Genomic DNA, 22,050 nt, shown 5'->3' on the forward strand with positions numbered 1-22,050 from the left:
TGTCACCTAAACAAGGGACTCTCTGTGACCCGACCAGAGGCGAGTCAGATCTTAACGACAGATGCCTCAGACATGGCTTGGGGAGCACACTTCAATGGGAAATGGGTTCAAGACACGTGGCCTCCCAGACTTCAACATTTGCATATCAGCATGAAGGAGATGTTAGCAGTCCAATTTGCCCTGATGGCTTTCAAGGATCTACTTCAACCAGGACAGGTGTTGATTCAAACAGACAACACAACAGTCATGTGGTACATCAACAAGCAAGGGGGAACCCATTCGTACCCTCTTTGCAGGCAAGCTATGATTTTGTGGGAGACTGCTCTCAGTTTGCACCTCACTCTTCAGGCAAGGTTTCTGCCGGGAGCACAGAACTCCATAGCAGATGTTTTGAGCAGACAGATGGTGGATCCCCACGAGTGGAAATTGGATCCTCATGTATTTCAACAGTTGACGGTGGCTTGGGGAACTCCAGAGATAGATCTGTTCGCTTCTCCACTAAATTTCCAACTGCCAAAGTTTTGCACAAAGCTGTTTCACCCAAAAGCTTGGAAAGTGGATGCTCTATCATTCAGTTGGAACAACCTGCACGTCTATGCCTTTCCTCCTCTGCCTCTTCTTCCCAAGGTGCTCTTGAAGGTCAGACAGGACAAGCCCTCCATGATTCTAATAGCTCCAGATTGGCCACGTCAGCACTGGTACCCTCTGCTGAGGAGTTTAGTACGGGAGCCTCCTTGGCCTTTGCCAGCAGTTCCACACCTTTTGTCCCAGGCAAGCAATCATTTCCGCAATGTCAGGATTCAGTCCCTGCATCTGACAGCTTGGCATATTCTGTTTTAGACCCTGGGGGGTCGCAGCTTCCTCAACAAGTTTTGAATGTCATTTTGGAGGCCAGACGGCCTAGTACCAGGAAAGTTTATGCTGATAAATGGAGGAGATTTTTTCTTTGGAGCAAAGCAAAGAGCTTTGATGTCTCTGTGCCTAATTTGAGTGTTTCACTTCAGTATCTTACAGAATTATTAGACAAGGGATTGTTTTTTTCCTCTGTAAAAGTTCATGCTGCAGCCATTTCTGCTCATTATGACTGTGACCCACCTTTATTCTCTCACCCTTTGTTTAAGCAGTTTCTTAGAGGGGCAAATAACATAAGACCCCCACGTAGAGCTCCTACTCCTTCCTGGGATCTCAATTTTGTGTTGGAAAAGCTCACTTTACCTCCTTTTGAACCTGCAGCTGCTACGGAGTTGAAGTTTTTGTCTTGGAAGACTGCTTTTTTGTTGGCCATTACGTCTGCTAGAAGGGAATCTGAATTACAGGCTCTAATGGCAGTTGAACCCTTCCTGATTTTTCATAAGGATAGGGTCTCCCTGCGTACTAACCCTACTTTTATGCCTAAGGTTGTTTCTAATGTGGCATTAAACCAATCTATTCATTTGCCTATATTTTATGCTGATCCCCAAAATAAAGGGGAAAAAATTTTGCACTCTTTGGATATTCACAGGCAGTTACGTTATTATTTGAGCAGAACCAAAGGGTTCAGGCAGTCTCAACAGTTGTTTATTTCTTTTGCTTTGGGTTCTCAGGGGAAACCTGTTTTAAAACAAACTATTTCTAAGTGGATTGGACATTGTATTGCTTTTTGTTATTCTCATCATGGTAAGGAGGTTCCGGCTGGAATCAGACCTCATTCCACTAGGGCGACTGCCACTTCTACTGCTTTTTTAAGGGGAGTAGCTACTAAGGATATTTTGGAGGCAGCTACTTGGAGTTCAGTGCACACTTTTTCTAAACATTACCATCTCCCTCTTTATTCCAAATCTAGGGCTGGATTTGCCACTGCAGTTTTACAGGGCATGTTAGCAGCTCCCAATGCTTTATGATTTTGCCAACCTCCCTTTACCTTTGCTTTGGGATTCTACCCACAGGTTATGACTGCAGCAATGTGAGATGAAGAACATAGTACAGTTTTGTACCTACCATAAATGTAGATGTTCGAAGATCCACATTGCTGCAGTCCAATTTACCCTCCCTCCTTCCCCTCTGTAGTTTGGGGTGTTTGTGTGGTTTGTGGTGTAAATTTTGTTTCTACATAGGTGATTGGGTGTTTTTCCATTTTTGGCTATGGCCTTTCTTTTTAGGGCCTTCTGACATCTGGGGCAAGAAAGACTGAGGATATGGCGTCGGTCATGCGCTTTAGTACTACGGCGTACTGACGTCAGAGCTGAGCGCCATGACCGACGCCAGCCTAACACTTCGGTATTCGGGCCGACGGAGGACAGCGGACTACCCACAGGTTATGACTGCAGCAATGTGGATCTTCGAACATCTACATTTATGGTAGGTACAAAACTGTACTTTAATCCATTGAACAAGGAACACACACTCCCTCTTCACTGCTTGCACACCTTTTGGTGATATAAAGATATTTTGGTAAAGTGCATGTCTTTTGAACATTGGAGGAAGCTGAACTGCCCATTAAAGGCCAATATGGACACAGGAAAGCCATTCACACTGAAGCATAAGGCACCCCAGCAGGGAACTAGACTGGAAAATCAAGAATTATGAGTTAACTGCTGCAACAATTAGCTGTCATGTGAGAAGAAATCTATCCAGAATGCAGCAGTCTCACAGCTATTGCAGAGGGTTAAGGCTTTCAGCTATTAATGAACTGTTTCCTGTTCACAAGGTAGAGGGTTTCTTTCTTCCTCTGTTTACCTACTGTGACGCTGAGTGAGTCACTTAAGTAGGTAGTGCTCCCAGATTACAGGTGGAAAGGGACACTTTTAGCCAGTGTGATTACCTTTTCAGCAGATATATAAAATCAATAAGCTAATTCACAAGTTCTTGGCAACTGAGGTATGTAACTAAACCACATTAAAGAGATGGAGTGAAAATGTATAGCTGCAAGTACTGTGATAAAAGTGGGCAGAAACTCACAAAGTCAAGTTAAGAGATTTTAACAGATTAAAACTTTAAGGCAAGACACACAGCAGATGAAAGTCATTACTAGAGATGATACCTACCATATAAAACATAGACAAAATTAGTCTAAGAGTGCTAAGTATTTAAAAAGTTGAAAGTGGGACAGTGCAGTATGTTTCTATAGACTCAAGCTATCTGTAAACATTCACAAATGTAGTAGACTTCAAATTCTTAAATTGCAACTAAAAGCTATTTTTGTACATAATCATGTCTACACAAATTAGACAGCTTACTTTTAACACAACTTTGTACAAACTTACTGTAGAACGTACTGCACTCGTTCATGTAACTGTATTAAAAAAATAAGCATATCACCACAGATAAAGTTAAATTGATGGCAGAAAGCCGTATCTCTTTGTTAGTATTTAAGAGGGATGGATCCATTGGTTTTAGTGCTTGATGGCAGTCTGCCATTCACAAATACAAGCATTTCTGACCTAAACTAGGTGTACTTGTGTTTCTGGACTGGAGTCTCTGACTACCAAACTCAGCAGTTGTAGTTTACCCTGTATGTCCACCTTAGTTACCATGTTATCACTTCTCACTGCTTCAGTTATCTGATCCTGCCATGAACCGCAGTGACACTGGAATGCACATGTAATATAATGCCTTTTGTTGGACAGCATAGCTTTTGCAAATATTTAAGCTTTTGGGATAGCATGAGCCTATTTCTGTGCATTGTTGTTCACTGCATATTACATGTAAGAGCAGATCTGGTTTTTAATTTTGGCAGTATAATTTTTAAACACGTTTATCAAGTTTTAACTGTGAAAAGGACCAGCTTGTCTGTAGTGTCGAAGGATAAAGCTCTGACTGCAGCCCAGGTGCTTGATGGCACAGGCTGAGAGGATGTTCTTGCCCATTCTGAGAGGAGGCAGTAGTTCTCACCCAGCTTCTGTCATAACAGGAGTTGCCATGGGCACTTCTGTTGCAAATACTTTTGCGAATCTTGTATTGTTTCAATGGGAGAAGGAATATATTTTAAGTAACAAACATGCACTGAATATATATGTGAAAAGCTATGTTAGATTTGTAGATGACTGTTTTTTCATATGGGATGGTACGGAAGAAGATCTTCTCCTGTTTGTCACATATATCAATAACACTACTAAATTTTTCAATTTTAAAATGTGTTCATCATCTAATGAGATCGTATTTTTAGATGTGAAATTATAAAAAGGATGAAGTAATACAAACTATGGTACACAAAAAAGATGTGCACACAATAAGATACCTAGATAGTAATAGTATGCACCCTCCACATGTGTTCAATAGTATAATCAAGTCACAACTAATCAGAATAAGTAGGTTAACAACTGAAGAACAGATATATTTGGATGAGATAACAATAATGAAAGCAGAATTTTTAAGAAGTGGATATTCTGATATTATTATACAGAAAAATATTGAAATAATAACAGATGGCAGGAAAACAAACTACAAACCAATATTTCTAGACGATAATATAGATGTAAACTATGGTAATTCAAAGTCTATTAAAAAGAAAGAAACAATATTAAGACATACAACTACTTTTTCAGGCTGTTCTAATCAAATTAGCAGTATAATATATAAAAACTGGCCAATTCTTATGGCTATGCCAGAGCTAAGTGTTACAGTAGGATCCAAACCCAGTTTTGCCTACAGAAATAACCAGTCTATAAAAAATATGTTGTGTTACAAGGACTTTGATATAAGGCACAGTGGTGTTCATAGTAAGAAAGGGACTTATAAATGTCATAACTGTACCTGTTGTACTGACATTTCTGAAGCAGACTGCACTTTTACACACCCCACAACACATAAGAAATTTTATTTTCATGTTAATGCAAATTGTAACACCACGAAAATAATCTATCTTGCCACTTGTGTGAATTGTCAAGCATTTTATGTAGGGAAGACTATACGGAGGTTGAAAGACCGTATAATTGAACATAGGTCTGAAATAAACAGACAAATACAGACTAATGCCCTATATAAACATATATATGAGTTCAATACACATACTTTTAGATTCAGATGCATAGATGTAATACAAGTGGGTATGAGGGGGGGTGATATAAACAACCTTGTAGAAATGAGAGAACTTGAGTGGATAATAAGACTACAGGCTGAAACTCCACCAGGATTAAATAACACCACTAGTATAAAACCAGTACTAGTCAAACGTCAATTAAATAATCTATAAAATATTATTTATGTAATTTATTATTTATGTAATATATTACTGATATCATACTATCTATATATATTTCCATGTTTTAAACATTTCCCTTTTAAGAAGTTTTTTAAAAATTTATGGCTGGTTGATCATGTGATTTTAACTGTTCCTCTATTTAAATGATGTAAATTGCATATTGTGTAATGCTGATGAAGGGTTGAGAGCCCGAAAGCTTCATTAAAGTTCTGTGTTTCTGTGACTACTGTTGTTCTTTAGAGATTGTTCTATCTACGTGTTCAGTACTTTAGAGGATGCCAGTTACATTCTTTGAGGGATGAGATAAATGTAAGTGGGTTAAAGTTTAGTTTTTTACGTATTTGACGATAGATGACAGGTTTAGCTTGGTATAGGTATTTTTTGAGTAGGAATGTTAGGGAGTGATCACTGAGGCTATCTGATAAGCAGCCTGTTATATATGACTGGGGGCTCTTACTGACTAGTATCCAATCCAGGGTAGTGTGCTTGCTGGAGTTTTTATTTATCCTGGTTGGTGACTGGACTAGTTGGGTGAAGCCATGAAGGTGTACATGATGGGTTGGATTGTTGCCAGAACAGGATTGCCAGTCAATATTGAAATCACCTAAGATGATAGTTTCTTGGGGAGATGGTGGGTAGACCAGCTGAGGAGGTTTTCTAGTGGAGGGATGTTTTGGCCAGGTGGGAAGTAGCATCCAGTTATGTTGATGGTTTTGTTTTGGTTAATTTTGAGGTTGGTATATATTATTTCTTCATTGCCTATTTGTGGAGCTGATGATTTTAAGATCTGGATGTTTAGATGCTGTTTAAATATTATAGCTACACCACCTCCTTTTGTTTAGCGGTCTACTCTTAGTATGCCGTAACCTGTAGGGAGTATTTGCTCACTGGTAATGTGAGGTTTTAGCCAGGTTTCTGTCAGGATGACTATATCTGGGGAGTACAAGTCTATGGTGGCATGGAGTTCATGGACTTTGTTGGATATACTTCTAATATTTAGGCTTAGTAGAAGGAAGTCACTTGGCTTTCTATTGGCTGTAATATGGGAGAAGTTGTGGTTTCTAGTCTGATTATGAGGATTGGGGTTGGCGATGGTAGGGCCAGGGTTGGGGTGGATGTCTCCACTTAGGGCTAGTTTTGATATGCATGAGATTATTAGTTTTCTCAGTTTTTGAATGTGTTTTTTTATAAGGGAAACTTTATGATTGTGCTCTGTGGGTAATAGGTATTGTGGGAGGGTTACTATGTTAAGCTGTAGGGATGCTTTATGTTTGAATAATATAGTTGGTAGAATATGTGGGGGGTGCATAGGGATGGTTCTTGAGCTGGTGGAAGGGGAGCTGAGTGTGGGTGAGACATGAGTGGTGGTGTGAGTAGTAGTACAGTGGTAGTGGTTGAGTGGGGGAATGATGGAGCTTTGGTAGGATGTAAGATATGCAAGGAGAGTGCATGCAGTGAGCAAAGAAAAGGTATGCTTGTACATGTTAGTTGAGGAGGTGTGATAGTAGAGGGAAGATGGAGGAGGTAGTGTTGGGTTAGCGCTGTGGTTGGCTATTTGAAAGATTTTAGGGGTTTGAGTGCAATAAAGGTGGGACCACTGGGGGTGGTAGGGAATAGGGGGCAGGGTGGGGAGCGAAGCGGGTAGAGACCCTGTTAGTTGCTCGTATGAGGGGGCTGGAAACAATCACAAAGCAAAGACAAGTATGTGTTAAACAATCACAATTGACCAAGGACTGCTGTGAAACTGTAAGTCATTTCTTAATTTCTCAGGTGGAAAAACAGGATAACCTTGTATCAGTAGGCTACTGTGGTCATAGTTTAAATTAACAAACACACAGTATTGATCAGTTATGGATACTATTTGCTAACAGAAGGGAATAAGAGAAAGTGGAAGGTGTGTGTGTGTGTGTGTGTGTGTGTGTGTGTGTGTGTGTGTGTGTGTGTGTGTGTGTGTGTGTGTGTGTGTGTGTGTGTGTGTGTGTGTGTGTGTGGCTCAAACAGGTAGACACATACTCAGAGTTAACTGTAGCTGTTTGCAGACAGTTCAAACCCGGACTGCGCTTTTCTTACAAGAATGTTAAAGGTGGTACCGCAGTTGAATACTTAAGAGTGGTGTTAGGTCTAGAAAAGAAGAGTACAGAGAGGAGTAAGCACTTTTGAGATGGTAAATATATATTATAAAGATTATAAAAAACACACTGAGCAAATAGCTACCGCATGCAGGAAAATGTCCTGAACCACTACTTAGTATATGCAGATACTGAGCCAATTGGAAGAACATTAGAAAAAAAAAACCCAGGCAGTTATGCAGTCACAGATAAAAATATAGCGAGCAGCAATCTGTCATGGTTCTCTAATGTGATTCTATCCACCAGTAACAGCACAAATATATAGAAATAATTTAGACACTAGTATGAGCTGTCTACACACAACACAATTACATGAATAACATGTAATTACATGTAATTTAATTACAGAATTTTTAATTTGTAAATTGTATAATTAATTAACTAGAATGCAAATGACACCTAATTATATAAGAGGTGCTTATAGGCACAATAACTTAGTTCTGAAGAAGTCTCTGTTTTGGTGAGGGAGATGAAAGCGCTTAACTTTCTTTGTGTTTGGAATAAAGTGTGTTCATAAGAATTTTGGTCCTGTTATTCCTGTGGAGTTATGGAGCTTATGTTTTGGTCAAATATACTGGCAATTTCATGGGTGGTTTTGTTTTATTAACTGCAAGATAGTAAGTTTGTTAATGCAGTGGAACAGCTGAGTTTGAGTCACATTTGGGAAGTGTGTTGCTGGCATTTTGAGTAGAATATTTAAATATTGTTCACAGCAAGAGGTTATCCTGTTCTATTCTCGGCTGGGCTTGGGAGTGCCTTCTGTGTGGAGTCTGCATGTCTTCCCCGCGGTTGGGTAGCGTTCGAAAGACATGCATGCGTAAATGGGTGTGCCTCCGTTGAAGGTTTAGTGTCGAGCTGGCACCTCGGCATTTTGTAAAAATCTACTGCCAATCATTAGCGGACCGGAGTTCCGCTGTGGCGACCCCTTACCGGGAAAAGCCAAAAGACAACAACATTTAAATATTGTTTCATTATTGAGAAGTGGTGATGCTAAAGTTTTGAATAACACTATTGTGGAAGCAGGCAGTAAGTTCCTGGATAATTTATTATCAAAAGATAAACGTATAAAGGTGCATAACATTTATGTATCGTCAACTGAGGAGCAGAGTGAGTTCACTGAAAAAAAAAAGCTCTGTTATTGATAAATTATGTAGTTTTCAGTTAACTGAAAGAAGGAGGGAGATATAAGGTAGAGTGATAAAGAGAAGGGGAAAGGAAGCTTTACAGTTAGCAGATCTAGCTGATATCGGTTTATAGGTTGCATGCAAGACAGGGAAAGTTGAGTTGGTGACTGGTTATTTGTTTTCTAGAGATCTATGTGTAATGGGGATAAATACTTGTATGTTCTTTTCAGACTGTTGAAGGTAGTGTTGATTGCGGTGTGTGAAGGATCTTCTTAAGGGAAAGGATGTATGTTTAGATTGCAGTGAGTATAACTTTGAGAAGGTGGTGGTTAGCAGTAAAATACAACATTGGAATATAAGGTGTAGGTTAGAATTAGAATATACAGTACAGTTAATAGAAAAGAAAGATTGAGAAATATAGAAATTCAAGACATGATTTTCATGATGAATTAGCAAAATACTATTGAGATTTCTGGCTGGAGAAAAGTTAACGTACAAGGTTAGTGTATAGAATGTAGTAGTAAGGGAAGAATTTGCGATCCTTTTTGCAGGTAAGGTAGGAATCGGTGTCTCCATTGCTTGATAAAAAGGTGAAAAAAGAAATGATAAAGTTTATTTGATTAACAATTATTGGAAATGGGACAGGGAGAAGTGGTAGGGTCAAACACAAACTCTATATCACACCAACACTTTATTATAAAGCTTTCGGGTCTACACCCTTCATCAGTATAAAATAATTCCACTTATCCAACATTTAAAAAGGAGACACAATTAAATCACATGCTTCAGCCAACCTATCACACTAAACAATATATTTGTGCACCCTACAAATGGAGAAATTTTTGCTCTAGAAACTTTAACAACTTGTAATGAGGCACAAGTAGTTTATTTGGCTACATGTACATCCTGTACATCATTCTATGTGGGTAAAACCACTAGAAAGCTAAGAGAGAGGATTGTAGAGCATAAATCTGATATAAGAAGAAAAATATCAACAAATGCATTAAGTAAGCACATTATGGACAAGGGTGAAAAGCATAGGTTTAAATTTAGGGTAGTAAGTACAGTAGAAATGGGCATAAGGAGAGGCAATATGAATAATATGTTAGAGTTAAAAGAGTTTGAGTGGATTATTAGGCTTCAGGCTGATGTAAATCCTGGTTTGAATAATGATGTTAGTTTAAAGCCTGTAAAACGAAAGGAGAAATTATAAGTTTGAATTTATATGTATATGTAGTTATTTGAATGAAATGTGGTTTTAAATGCACATTTTATATAGGATTTTGTATGTGTATGTATGTGCACACATTTATAACTGTTTATGGCATATTGAACATGGGTATATATTTATGAAATGCATATGTTATTTAAATTTTGATATTTTGTTATGGCGTTTTACTTATTTATTTATTTGGTGTTTTTCTTTAAGATTTGATTATTGTTTAGTGTGATAGGTTGGCTGAAGCATGTGATTTAATTGGCTGAAGCACGTGATTTAATTGTGTCTCCTTTTTAAATGTTGGATAAGTGGAATTATTTTATACTGATGAAGGGTGTAGACCCGAAAGCTTTATAATAAAGTGTTGGTGTGATATAGAGTTTGTGTTTGACATATTTTGAGCAGTAACACCAGTGTTAACTTTGTTTATAAGTGGTAGGGTAGCAGTTATATGAAGGAGTTGTATAAAGTAAGGAGGCTAGGTGAAGCAGGAAGTGAAGAAGGAGAATAATACAGGGAAATTCAGAGAAAGCTATGTTGGTAGGGAAAAGTGCTACATGTGTACATGAATTAATAATATGAGTTTATCCTTTGCAAGTTAGTTTTTTTTTTTGATGTTTAAAACGATGGTTGATTTATTTTTTTTGGAAATCTATTAATTTTCAGTGAAATGAAACAGTTTGCAAAATTTGTAAGTTGTATATAATGTATAGTATAATAGAAATTTAATACATTTGTTATACAACCTTCAAAACGAATCCAGTTATAATTATATATAAAATTTAATAACCTAAGATGATTCCGAATACTTAATTATATACTAGAGGTATCTATTATTATCATCACACTCAAGAATATAATTCAGGGTATGAATTATAAGTATTTCAAAAAGTTTACTTATCCTTATCGCAGTGGCTCCTTTTGATTTATCTAATAGTGATGGTAATTTATTACACTATAACTGATTAATGTTTCTTTTTCTGTAATAGCATTAGCGCTTGCTTCTCTTATTATATAGTAGCTGTTATGTTTTTCATTTCAGGAAAAAGAGTTATGTAAATTTCTTTCGGTTGTTTTGTAATTTATTTAAATAGCAATAGCCAAAATATAGTAGAGGAGAGTTATTTACTATTTGACACAAGAGGGTTGAGAAATGTTAAGAGGGCATCACATGTTTAGATGTTTTAAATTTATCAGATATAAATATTTGAGAGAATGACTGGAAAATGGACCATAACTCTTTTAATAATTTGTAGTCATGAAAATGCTATGTCAGTATCTTCTAATTTATTACACCTCCAGTGTGATCTAGTTTTGTGACTTACTTATTCCCTTGCTGTCAGAGTTATATAAGGCATGATTTTAGAAGTCCCTTGTGTAAATACTCCTAAATAAAGATAACACATTGCTGAATACTAATATTGTATTCTTGCTTATATGAAAAACATTTGGCTAATTGGTTTGATGTGGAAAATTCCAAAAAGATTTAATTATAATAGCTTTATTTGTCAGTGTTATTTTCTGTAGTTTCAGTAGAATTGATAAATATTTGCTGGTGCATATTTCATAGAGTTAAATAAAACTGGGTAATTATTTTTTGTCATGCTTAGCATTATAGATATGTAACACTTTATATAAGCAGTCAGCCTCCCAATTCCAATCAATGATTATGAATTATATTGCCTGTTGGTAGTAACACTCTTTAAGCAATAAAACTAATAAATATAAAATTATTGAAGTGTCATTTTGCCTTTTTTCAGTTAGTAGAACCTTATGTGAAACCTGGAGTGAAAATATTGGAATACAGTAAATATCCACATTGTTTACATTAGAATGTTTATAAATATTTTTCTTCAAAAGAACTGTTGGATTTTGAAATTGTTTTGGGATTTTGGATTGGGATGCAGTAGAATGCATAATTATTTTAAACCCAGTTTTGTTACCAGTAAGATTTAATAATTTGTATCTTATTCTACATGTTTTTATTCTTGCACATGGCTTTCTGTAAAGCTTTATATTTGTGGAGTGTTAATTATCCAGCTAGTGGATTGTAATTTTAATTTGAGGGTGGATTAGATATAACTATAACATTTTAATGTACATCTAAGTGAGTAATGGCTGAATTTACACTTGGTAATGCCAATAAAGTCTTATCAGCAAATAATATTTTAAGTTAATAAGAATCATCCTAAAACTTTTTTGGAGATTATTCTGTATAGAATTTGCCAGTTTGTGTCCAGAGGAAATATGAGGTGACAAATGACAGCCCTGCTTTGTACCTTTATCTATTTTAATGGTGTGTGATAACTATATTCCTAATTCTACACTATTTAGATTTACACAGTGTTATATAATCTTTTAATAAGTTCCTTGTATTGTACTATAGTTCTAAACTCTGTCTGATCTTCATCTATTAGAGACTGCTTTTATTAATTTTAATCTATTAAATAAAATTTAATATGAAAACTTTATAGTCAATATTTAGTAATGCTGGCTTTATAAATTTGCTGATAAATGTAACTTGAGGGCTATAACTCACACAACTGAAAGATGTTCAAAGTTTTCAGTCTTTCTTTATCAAGTTACATAAGTGGTTGATTCATAGGTTAGTACTAGGCTATATTGTCAAATTCCCCAATCTGTATGGTGTATCATTTACCTTTACCTCTTACACATAGTGATAACTGGCATGATACCATAGATGTTTATAAGGGCCCAAGCATAGTATGTATAATTAAGTAGCTTCCTCTGCCCATTAGTAAAGTAGGGACAGCCATGAGGTAAATTTCCTATTTCCTATTTGTAGGTTCAAGTCTTGCCTGAATACAGACAGGAATGAGTTTTGTTTTATGTAGATGGGGGAGTCTGTTGCAGAGTAGTGGTATCCTGTGCAGGATGTACTGCTTTTCAACCATTCTGTTGATGTTGTAAAGGAGGTTTAGATCGCTGAACAGAGTATTTCTAGTGCAGTTCATTTTTCTGATGTGCAGTAAGTCCTTTAGGGTTGGATCAGAGGATGCCTTGTATACCAGACACAGGCCACTTTTAAACAGTGTATAAGAGAGAGAAATATATAAATAAAGCTTTGAGATGTTCCATGTATGACAAGTTGTTTGCCACATTTATCTTTTCTAGGTTATGTCTGGCAATGTTCCAGCTGTTGCACATGACTGGACAAATATATGCAAAAGGGGGCATAATACTCTATGGTTGGTCTAACTAGAGGGGCACAATGACATTCCTGGCATTAAAAGCAATACCTTTATTAATAATCAGTGTAGTATAGAAGGACTTACCACAGTGGAGACACATTGGTCAAATGTTAGGTTGCTGTCTGCATAAGTTCATGAATAACTGGGTCATCTTTCTTATTCTCAATGTTATAGTTCCCTGGGAGAGACGACTTACCAAAGGATGCAGCAAAAGACTAGCCATTTTGCTTTAGTTTGTGATTTAGTAGTGTTAAGATCAGCACTTAGATTTTTTTGAGTTTCTTGTCAAAAATCTGTCTTCTCTTGTTTTGCCTTTTTTTCCCCTCAGAACTCATGTTAACATGATCAGAGGTCTAGGGGATGCCAGTGGTGAAAACCTAAATTTTGACAAAAATGCTCTTTGCATCTTAAGGAATGCATATGATATGCTTTGCATAATCTTCAGGTATATTGCTTCCTGTAGAAGGAGATATTGGTTCTCTTCTTCGTCTCCATTGCTAGACCATTACTAGACTATGATATATATATTTTTTTACAAGTGTACAGGCTTCATTCAGCTTAGAGGTCCAAAAATGCTTTATGCATAAAGTTTTTGAGTTAGACCTCACACAGTATGAGATGTAGCTTAGTGAATTGGGTTGATATCTTGTTTATGATAGACTTGGGAGAATAGGTTATGTTTATAGTTCTGAATGCTATTCCTGACCCTATTTAGGTGTTTATTATGCAGATGGAATGCATTTCCAACCCAGGGAACTCTCAAATATGTCAATGTGTTATTTATACACTTTAAAAAAAAAAAAAAAGATGGTCCTTATTTAATTAACTTATTTATTCATTTATTTTATCTTATCTTATCCCAAGATCCCAGGAAATATTTCGACATGCAATGAAATCTGCTTCTGTTGAGCTGGCAGTTGTTCCTGAATACAGTCGAGAACACTACGAGAAGTCTGCCATCGGTCCACTTTTCAGTATTAGAAATGAAGATGGTGTTCTGAAGACAAAGGTGGCACCACCAGTCCCTCAGAAACCACCAGTAAAGAATTCAGATGTGGCAGGAATCCAGAATACAGAACTTACAGGATCTTTAGCTATGTATCAGGGAAGTACCTCTCCAGCAAAAAGTAGCAGCCCAGTCACACTGGGATGGACGTCTCCCTCTTCCACTTCTCCTCTGGGTGGATTTGGCAACAGGAAAAATGGGAAAAAAGTCCGGATTGACTTGAAGAAAGGTAATAGATGAGTTGCAGAAAATGACCTATCTTGTATGAAAATCCGGTTTCTATTTTTGCATTTCTTGTTAAATTGTATTTGTATTTCTCCAATGGCTTTTCAAAGGAATGCAAAAAAACTTTTCCAAGTTAATACTAATTGTACTGGCACCAGTGCTTTTCCTGAGAAAATCATGGAGTATAGATTTCTGTTTTTATTGTCATCAGATGACAAAAAGCCCTGCTATAAAACATAGTTGGCCTTATGTACTATTTAAATTGCATTCTCCTTTTTATCCTGTACCTTCTGTATGCTTATTAACTTCATTGTATGCAGACTGTTGTTTTATGTCTTGTTACATAGTATATGATTTAACAAAGGGAACTCTCCATGATGGGTCCAGAGGTTTGGTTCAGCATTTCTATCAGCCAGAGTTAAGGATTTAGTTTCAGAAGTTCCTGTGATAAGAGAAGAGCATTTCCTTATGATGACGTGCTATATTGCCACATATTGACTGTATACTTACCTTGTCCTTCATCTCCCCCAGTTTTTATATGCAAGTTGCACAGCTCAGATCTGTCTTTGCTGCTGTTGGTAGAATTCTTTCTTCACATACCTTTTTGTTTTGTGTTCGTGGTGATTTTTTTCAAAGTCTTCTGCATTCTCTATCATTTGGCAGATGATGGCTGCTTGCAGGCCTCTGGGATGGTCCATCTCTTTGGCTGAGAGGAGAAGAAAGTTTTTTCACTGGTAACATCATTTGAAACACTCTCTTGGGCCTAGCCTATTTTAGTGGTAATTTTACATTCTTGCTAGCTTTCTGTTTCTTACAGAGACTTGGATTGTCTCTAAACATCAAAGACTAGATTTCATTTTGCTGTAACATTTTGCACAGCTCCCAGTTTGGTGTAGTGTAGCCTAAACTTGTGGTGTTACCTACGTTCCTTTGAAAGCCTCAGCTTTGAGTTAGTTGAATTTGATATTTGGATCAAATCCTTGAGTCACTTGATAATGGATCAGAGGTACTTCATGCTGAGGCTTCTTCTCCAGGGACTTCCCTGAGGCCAAGCAAAGTCTGTTGGTTCTTGTTGAGGAGAGGCCCACGGATGAGTCAGCACCAGGGTCCATAGCTCAGGTGTGAAATATTGGATGCTTGCTTGATTCTTAAAGGCACTGTCACTATTTTTCTTGTAGACACCAATAAGCTCGATGCCCAGTGTAAGCCTGTGACCACTTAGAATGATTTATTATCTAAGCACTCTGTGCCAACTCCTTTGTGGTTTGATTGGCTTCTGGTGACTACTAAGATCACATTCTGCTTTTCTTTGCCACCTGTCACTTAGTATAGAACATGGACTTATGTGGCAAAAAAGCTGTTCTTCTTAGCCATGTTGAGGACTATGGCTGTTAGTGTGCATTGCATCTTTCTCGATTTCAGTAATTATTGGTTTGTCAGTTTTGGATATATCTTGTAGTTTGAACTCAAAGAATACTTCATCCAGACCTTGTCTACTGCTAATCAGGTGGGTTTCTAGGCAGCCCTCTGTTTCTTGATTTAAATAGATACCTTGACTAGGACAGCATGCCCTGGCTTATGTCTACACAGGAGTGACATGTGGCTGAGGCTGTCTTTCTTTGACTAGCGTATATGCAATCTTCCGAAAGCTGTCTTCAGTGAGGGAATGCTTTATAGTGGGGACTGTTGGGCTGTGGTTGGTGGCTTCTTTAAAAGAAAATGTCCTCCTAACTGAGGTGACTATTTCTTTCCTTCTAATCTCCTGTCCTCCCAGGTAAAAACTGTTCCATCTCAGTAGGTACAAGGCCAAGTATTAATTCCTAGGCCTTTGCGCTGTGCTGACTGGGGGGAATTGATTCCACTCTGTTTGCTAAAGCCTAGCTGCCAGTATGAAATGACTTGATGGATGGTGCTGTTCTTATTCACCACAGTAAGGTAGCCATTCTTTGGAATCAGCAGAATTTGTATTAGACCTTCTTGATTATCCTTTCTTCTGTCACCCATTTTCCTTTCCTCCTTTTTTCCCCTGTATTGGATTTGATACAGTAATTTTGTTCAAGAAGTCCCAGACTTAAATGCTGTTGGGGTGCTGGAGGCTGTCATATTTCCATATGGAGGGTGTTGGCTCTTCTACTTGTCTGATGGGGGCAGGTGGTTTGTCTGGTTCTTGGTTATAGCATGCCTATTTCTCATCAGGTGTATTTGGGTCATGTTCCTTCCCACTATTAAGGGAACATGAAGCATGATTTCTTCCTTCCTGGTATTGTTTTGCATAATTTTTCAAGGTTCTTCATTGTGTTTATCACTGGTTTGCTGTAGATTGATATCTCTGCAAAGGGAAGAAAGCTTACATTTTTAAGTTATTCAGTCTCAAGATCATTTTTAGGATCTGAGTGTGTTAGCCAAAGCCTAGGAGGAGTTGAACCTTTGTTATTCATAGCAAGTGGTGAGTAGACCTGTTAGGGATTTCTGGAGTTCTTGTCACGATGGCAATATGTTCTTCCCAGCTGCAGTCCCATTTATGTCTGCCACATTTTTTTTTCACAAGGGCTGTTTCTGTTTTTGCTCAGTGGCTGACTTTTTAGGCATTGGGTTCTTGCTTTCCTTGTTTGGTTGCCTTTCACTTGGAAATCCCAGACCGTCTGAGAGCCATCCTAAGTAGTAGCCCAGACATGACATCAAAGTTAATTGCTTCCTTGTAGCATAAGTGCTGCTACATTCTTGCAAAGTCAGTGTCATTTCCTCCACTACATGCTTCAAATAGGTGCTGGTCTGAGATGTATGGAATTCCCCACTAAACCATGCCAGGGCCTTCCTTTTTGTGTCCTTCCAACTCTGTCGATAGATTTTGTGGGCAAGTAGTTTGAAGTATTTAAAGTATTAAATATTTTTTTGTTCCCTTTCATTCCAAATCAGAAGCTCCTCATCGTGTCATAGGACTCTCTCTCTCATGTTTTGGATCAGAGTGGCTGTACTTTGTTGGTGTTCTGCTTGTATACGGTAGATTCGGTGGTTCTGTTATTTTGCCTTGACACCTAGTTCATAGCGTGATAACATTCCTGAAAAAGGAGTGCTTGCATTGTTTCACCCAGGAGGAGGATGTTTAACAGTGGATTCTTCTATGGTCACAGTCTTCTAAAGTTCGAGTAGCTGCATCCAATGCTTGCATGTTGGTATGTTTGGTCACCATGAGCTGGTCTGATGTCCTTCAAGGATGCATCTGCAGTCATAACAAATGGGTTGTCCTGCCTCAGGCAGCCCTTCGGTCGGCCGGATTCCAAAGTCTGGGTCTGGCCTCGGCTGATGTCGCACTTCACCCGACATCATAGCTGCTGGGGTATAAAGGCATCAGCCGACGCCATTTTCCTCAGTCTTTCTTGCCGCGCGGTGCCCGAAGCAGAAGCTGTTCGCAAGTGCCGGTCGGTCAGATCCAGAGATTTCAACGTACCGAAGACTTCTAAAAAGCTAAGTACCCCGTTGGGGACTCTTTCTTGCCTCAGCCGATGTCAGACAAAGTAAATAATTGTTTAACTTGTGGGAAACAAATACCTCATAAGGATTTCCACTCTTACTGCCTTCCTTGCTTAGGCCCAAACCACGACGTATCAGCTTGTTTAGCTTGTGCTTCCTTCAACCGACGGACTCTTAGACGTTGGTCGGAGTTTGCAGAAGAGTTTTTTGGCTCCACTTTTGCATATAAAATGCCGTCGGAGACTCCGACTACACATTTAGCTAAAAAACGCAAAGAAAAGGACCGACACTCGCGGCCCGCGGTTTCGGCTGAAACCACGGTTAGGCCTACCGCGAGTGTCCCAGTTTCGGCTGAAACCGAGACCTCGGTTCTCCCTTCGGCCGAAAGCATGCCTCCGATAACCGAGGCCACACAGGCCATGGCTGAGTCGGCTACAGAAATTCCTGCTGAAGTAGCAGGCACACAAGAGTTGTCTGACACTATTCCGTTGGACATCTCTACTCCTGCACGTGGGGCAGCTAGACCCCCTGCTTCTATGTCTATCAAGGCCTTTTCCAGGGCTAAAGCAGCCAAACTTTCCAAGGCCTTACCTTCAAAAGCTCCCTCTCACAGGCCTACCTCAAGTTCCCAGATTCTCAGCCTTGCTGAGGACCTTATTTCTCTGATCAGGGGGAACCCATCCTCACCCAGACAGGGCCTCACAACCCCCTTCTGAAAAGAGGCCTAGGACTGAATCCCCTGAACCTCTGTCCTCTGACTACTCCTCGGATGGTTCAGATGTATCGGACCATCAGGAAGGCCCGTACTCACCTTATGAGGATTCTGATGCAGAAGACTCCATTCCTTCTGCCTCACCTCCAGAAGAATTTTCTTTTGGGGAAACCCTACACTCAATGAGGGAACACTTCCAATGGCAGGGTCAGGATTTTTCTGATTCTAGGAAAAGGATAAGGACTTTTTTACACTTACCACAGCATAGGCCTTTAGCCATTCCACCTGTACTATCAGTTGTTGATGATGCATACAATGATGCCAGTACTGCCCCTGATTCTCTTCCCCCGGCCCCTGCTAAGCCTGATAGATACTACAGGGTCCCAGATTCTCACTACCACTTGTATAAGGCTCATGCTGCAGACCCAGAAACCATTTCTCAGGGCCCTAAAGGTGTTGCAGCTGCCTCTGCCAAAAACCCTCTACCATCTGAAAGAGAATCTAGAGCTTTAGAGAGATGGGGCAAAAAGGTTTATACATCTGCTACTCTTTCTGCCAGGGCTTTAAACTGTCGATTTCACATGATACAGTACCAGGAATTTTTGTTAGATCAGCTGAATAAAAAGCTGGCCTCTCCTGAACCTTTAGACCGTAAGTCCCTTCAGGATTTGGTACACAATTCTCAGCAGGTCAGTAATCATTTCTTAAAATGTGGCTATGATGCACTGCAGGCTTCATTTAGATCAGCTATGACTGGAGCAGTGATTCGAAGGCATGCCTGGTTAAAAGAACAATCCTTACCAGACCATGTTAAGTCTAAACTCCTGGATGCCCCTATGGAGAAACAAAGTTTGTTTGGCTTCCCTGCACAGGAGGTTCTAAAGAAAGTGGAAGAAAAAGCAAAATCTGTCCAAACAGTCAAGGATTTTTTGCAGGTCCAACCTCCGAGGTTTAGCAGAAATTGGCCTTCAAAGAATTGGTCCTTTCCAGACAGCTCCAGAGCACAGAGAGGCAGAAATAGACGCCCAAGAGGCAGAGGTCAATCTAGGGGTGCCTACAGGGGTCATCAGTGGCAACCTGCCAACCAAAGAATTGCCGCCACAGCTGCGACTGCAACCACTTCTACAGGACAGACACAATGACTTGGCTCTGATTCCGCCTACCAGGGAACAACTGGAAGCACCCTTGGGCGGAAAGCTAGCCTTATTCTCAAGAAATTGGCATTGTATTACAGGAGACAAATGGACTTTACAAACAATAGACAAGGGCTACAGGTTTCACTTCCACACTCTACCAAAAAAGAGAGGAATGCCAAACCTTCCACCAAGCCAGAAATCAGAGGCTCTAAAACAAATCATCAGTTTACTAAAGATGAGAGCAATAGAAAAAGTACCATCTATGGAACAAGGCCAAGGATTTTACTCCAGACTATTCCTTGTACCAAGAAAAGAAAATCAGTGGAGGCCTGTTCTCGATTTGTCCGCACTGAACACATACCTCATTGTTCCAAAATTCAAAATGCTGACCCTACAGCAACTTCTTCCCATGTTGGGCAAGGAGTCTTGGCTGGTGACTCTAGATCTCAAGGAGGCATACCTGCACGTCCCTATACAACCAGATTGCAGAAGACACCTCAGATTTCTTCCAGGATCAGAGCATTATCAATTCTCAGCATTGCCCTTTGGCTTATCTACTGCGCCCAGAGTATTCACGAAATGCCTGGCATCAGTAATTGCTCATTGCAGGCTTCAGGGAATTCAAATCTACCCATACCTGGACGACTGCCTAATACAAGTGGACAACAAGACAAAATTAATAAAGTATTTGGCCTATGTTATACAACTGCTGCAAGCCTTTGGGATACACAGTCAACATACAAAAGTCAAGACTAGTGCCATCTCAAAGGATAACATTTTTGGGTGCAGAACTGGACACAATAACTCAGATGGCTTTTCTCACAGAGGAAAAACAAAAGCAACTACCAGTCTATTTCATGGCATTAACAAGACAAACTCAGCTTACTGCAAGGAAAGTCCTGCAGGCCCTGGGTTACATGGCATCCTGCATAATGTTGATCCCACATGCCAGGCTGCATATGAGAAAGTTACAATGGTATCTAAGGAATGTATGGTCTCAGCACAGACACAGTCTAGAAGCCCAGATACCAATCATTCCATGTCTGAAAAAAGAATTCCTGTGGTGGGCTCAGGCCTGTCAGATAAACAGAGGATTGCCTTTCCACAAACCACATCCAAGGCAGACCATCACCACGGATGCCTCTGACCTAGGCTGGGGGGCACACATGGAAGACAAGTGTATCCAAGGCCTATGGTCACACGACCAGCTGAATCTACACATAAACCTAAAGGAGATGCTGGCAGTGAAACATGCAATCGAGACATTCAGACCATTCATCCAGCAAGGACACCTGCTGATAAGGACGGACAATACCACAGTCATGTGGTACATCAACAAACAGGGAGGCACACATTCATACCCTCTATGCCGGATGGCAGTGGACCTGTGGAACTTGGCCCTGAATCTCAACATCCAACTGCAGGCCAAATTTGTACCAGGAAAAGAGAATTCACTAGCAGACAGCTTAAGCAGGACTACCACGGATGCTCATGAATGGATGCTGCATCCAGATATTTTCAAAACCTTAACAAAGAAATGGGGAATGCCAGAGATAGACCTGTTTGCCTCCCCACACAACCACCAACTGAAGAAATTCTGCTCAAGAGTATACCACCCACTTGCCTGGAGGGTGGACTCCCTTTCTTTCAGCTGGAAGGACCTGACAGTATATGCCTTTCCACCTCTTCCTTTGATGTACAAAGTTCTACTGAAGATCAGAGAGGAACAGCCAAAGGTAATTCTGATAGCTCCAGACTGGCCAAGGCAACATTGGTACCCGCTACTGAGAAGCATGTCTCGGACGCATTCATGGCATTTACCTCTATGTCCTTTACTTCTAACGCAGAACAACTACAAGACCCTGCATCCAAACTTAAAAACACTGCAGCTAACTGCTTGGAAAATTGCATAAAACAAAACCAACTTGATTTATCTCAGAGGGTTAAGGACATTATCCTGGAGGCTCGCAGACCCTCCACAAGGAAAACATATTCAGCCAAATGGAAAAGATTCCTCATTTGGAGTGCAGAAAAGGAGAAAATGTCACACTAGCAAACCTAGCACACATCCTGGAATACTTAGCAGAATTGTACCACAATGGCCTGTCCTATTCTTCCATTAAGATACATGCATCAGCAATTTCAGCAGAGTACAACATGGATCCTCCTGCCTTCTCTCATCCTCTCCTCAGACAATTTTTGAGAGGGATCAAAAATGTAAAGCCTCCAAGGAAACCACCTTTGCCTGCATGGGATCTCAATTTTGTGCTAGAAAAATTAACACTTCCCCCTTTTGAACCAGCAGCAACAGCAGACTTACAGTTCTTATCTTGGAAAACTGCCTTCCTGCTAGCAATCACTTCAGCAAGAAGGGTATCTGAGTTACAGGCATTAATGGCAGTGCAGCCTTTCCTTATCTTCCATCAGGATAGAGTGTCTCTGAGAACCAATCCTACTTTTATGCCAAAGGTGGTATCCAGGGTATCCTTGAACCAAGCCATACATTTACCTACATTCTTCCCCAACCCACAGAACGGGGGGGGGGGACTACTACACACCTTGGATGTACACAGACAACTGTGCTACTATCTGGACAGAACCAAGGCCAGCAGAAAAACTGACCAGCTTCTGGTAGCA

The 22,050-nt window shown here is 39.5% G+C and overlaps 1 protein-coding gene across 1 annotated transcript in view; it reads left to right on the plus strand.

Annotated features, from left to right (window-relative positions):
- The window catches only part of PARD3B (par-3 family cell polarity regulator beta), a 5,075,916-nt gene that overhangs the window by 2,213,370 nt on the left and 2,840,496 nt on the right, over positions 1 to 22,050 (plus strand). Inside the window, exon 8 of the mRNA XM_044075955.1 lies at positions 13,728 to 14,098. Within this exon, the coding sequence (XP_043931890.1) occupies positions 13,728 to 14,098 (371 nt within the window). The remainder of the gene's footprint in view (positions 1 to 13,727; positions 14,099 to 22,050) is intronic.

The sequence above is a fragment of the Protopterus annectens genome, chromosome 6.part1 (assembly GCF_019279795.1).
Source record: "Protopterus annectens isolate FY-2018-M chromosome 6.part1, PAN1.0, whole genome shotgun sequence".
NCBI classification, from domain to species: domain Eukaryota; kingdom Metazoa; phylum Chordata; order Ceratodontiformes; family Protopteridae; genus Protopterus; species Protopterus annectens.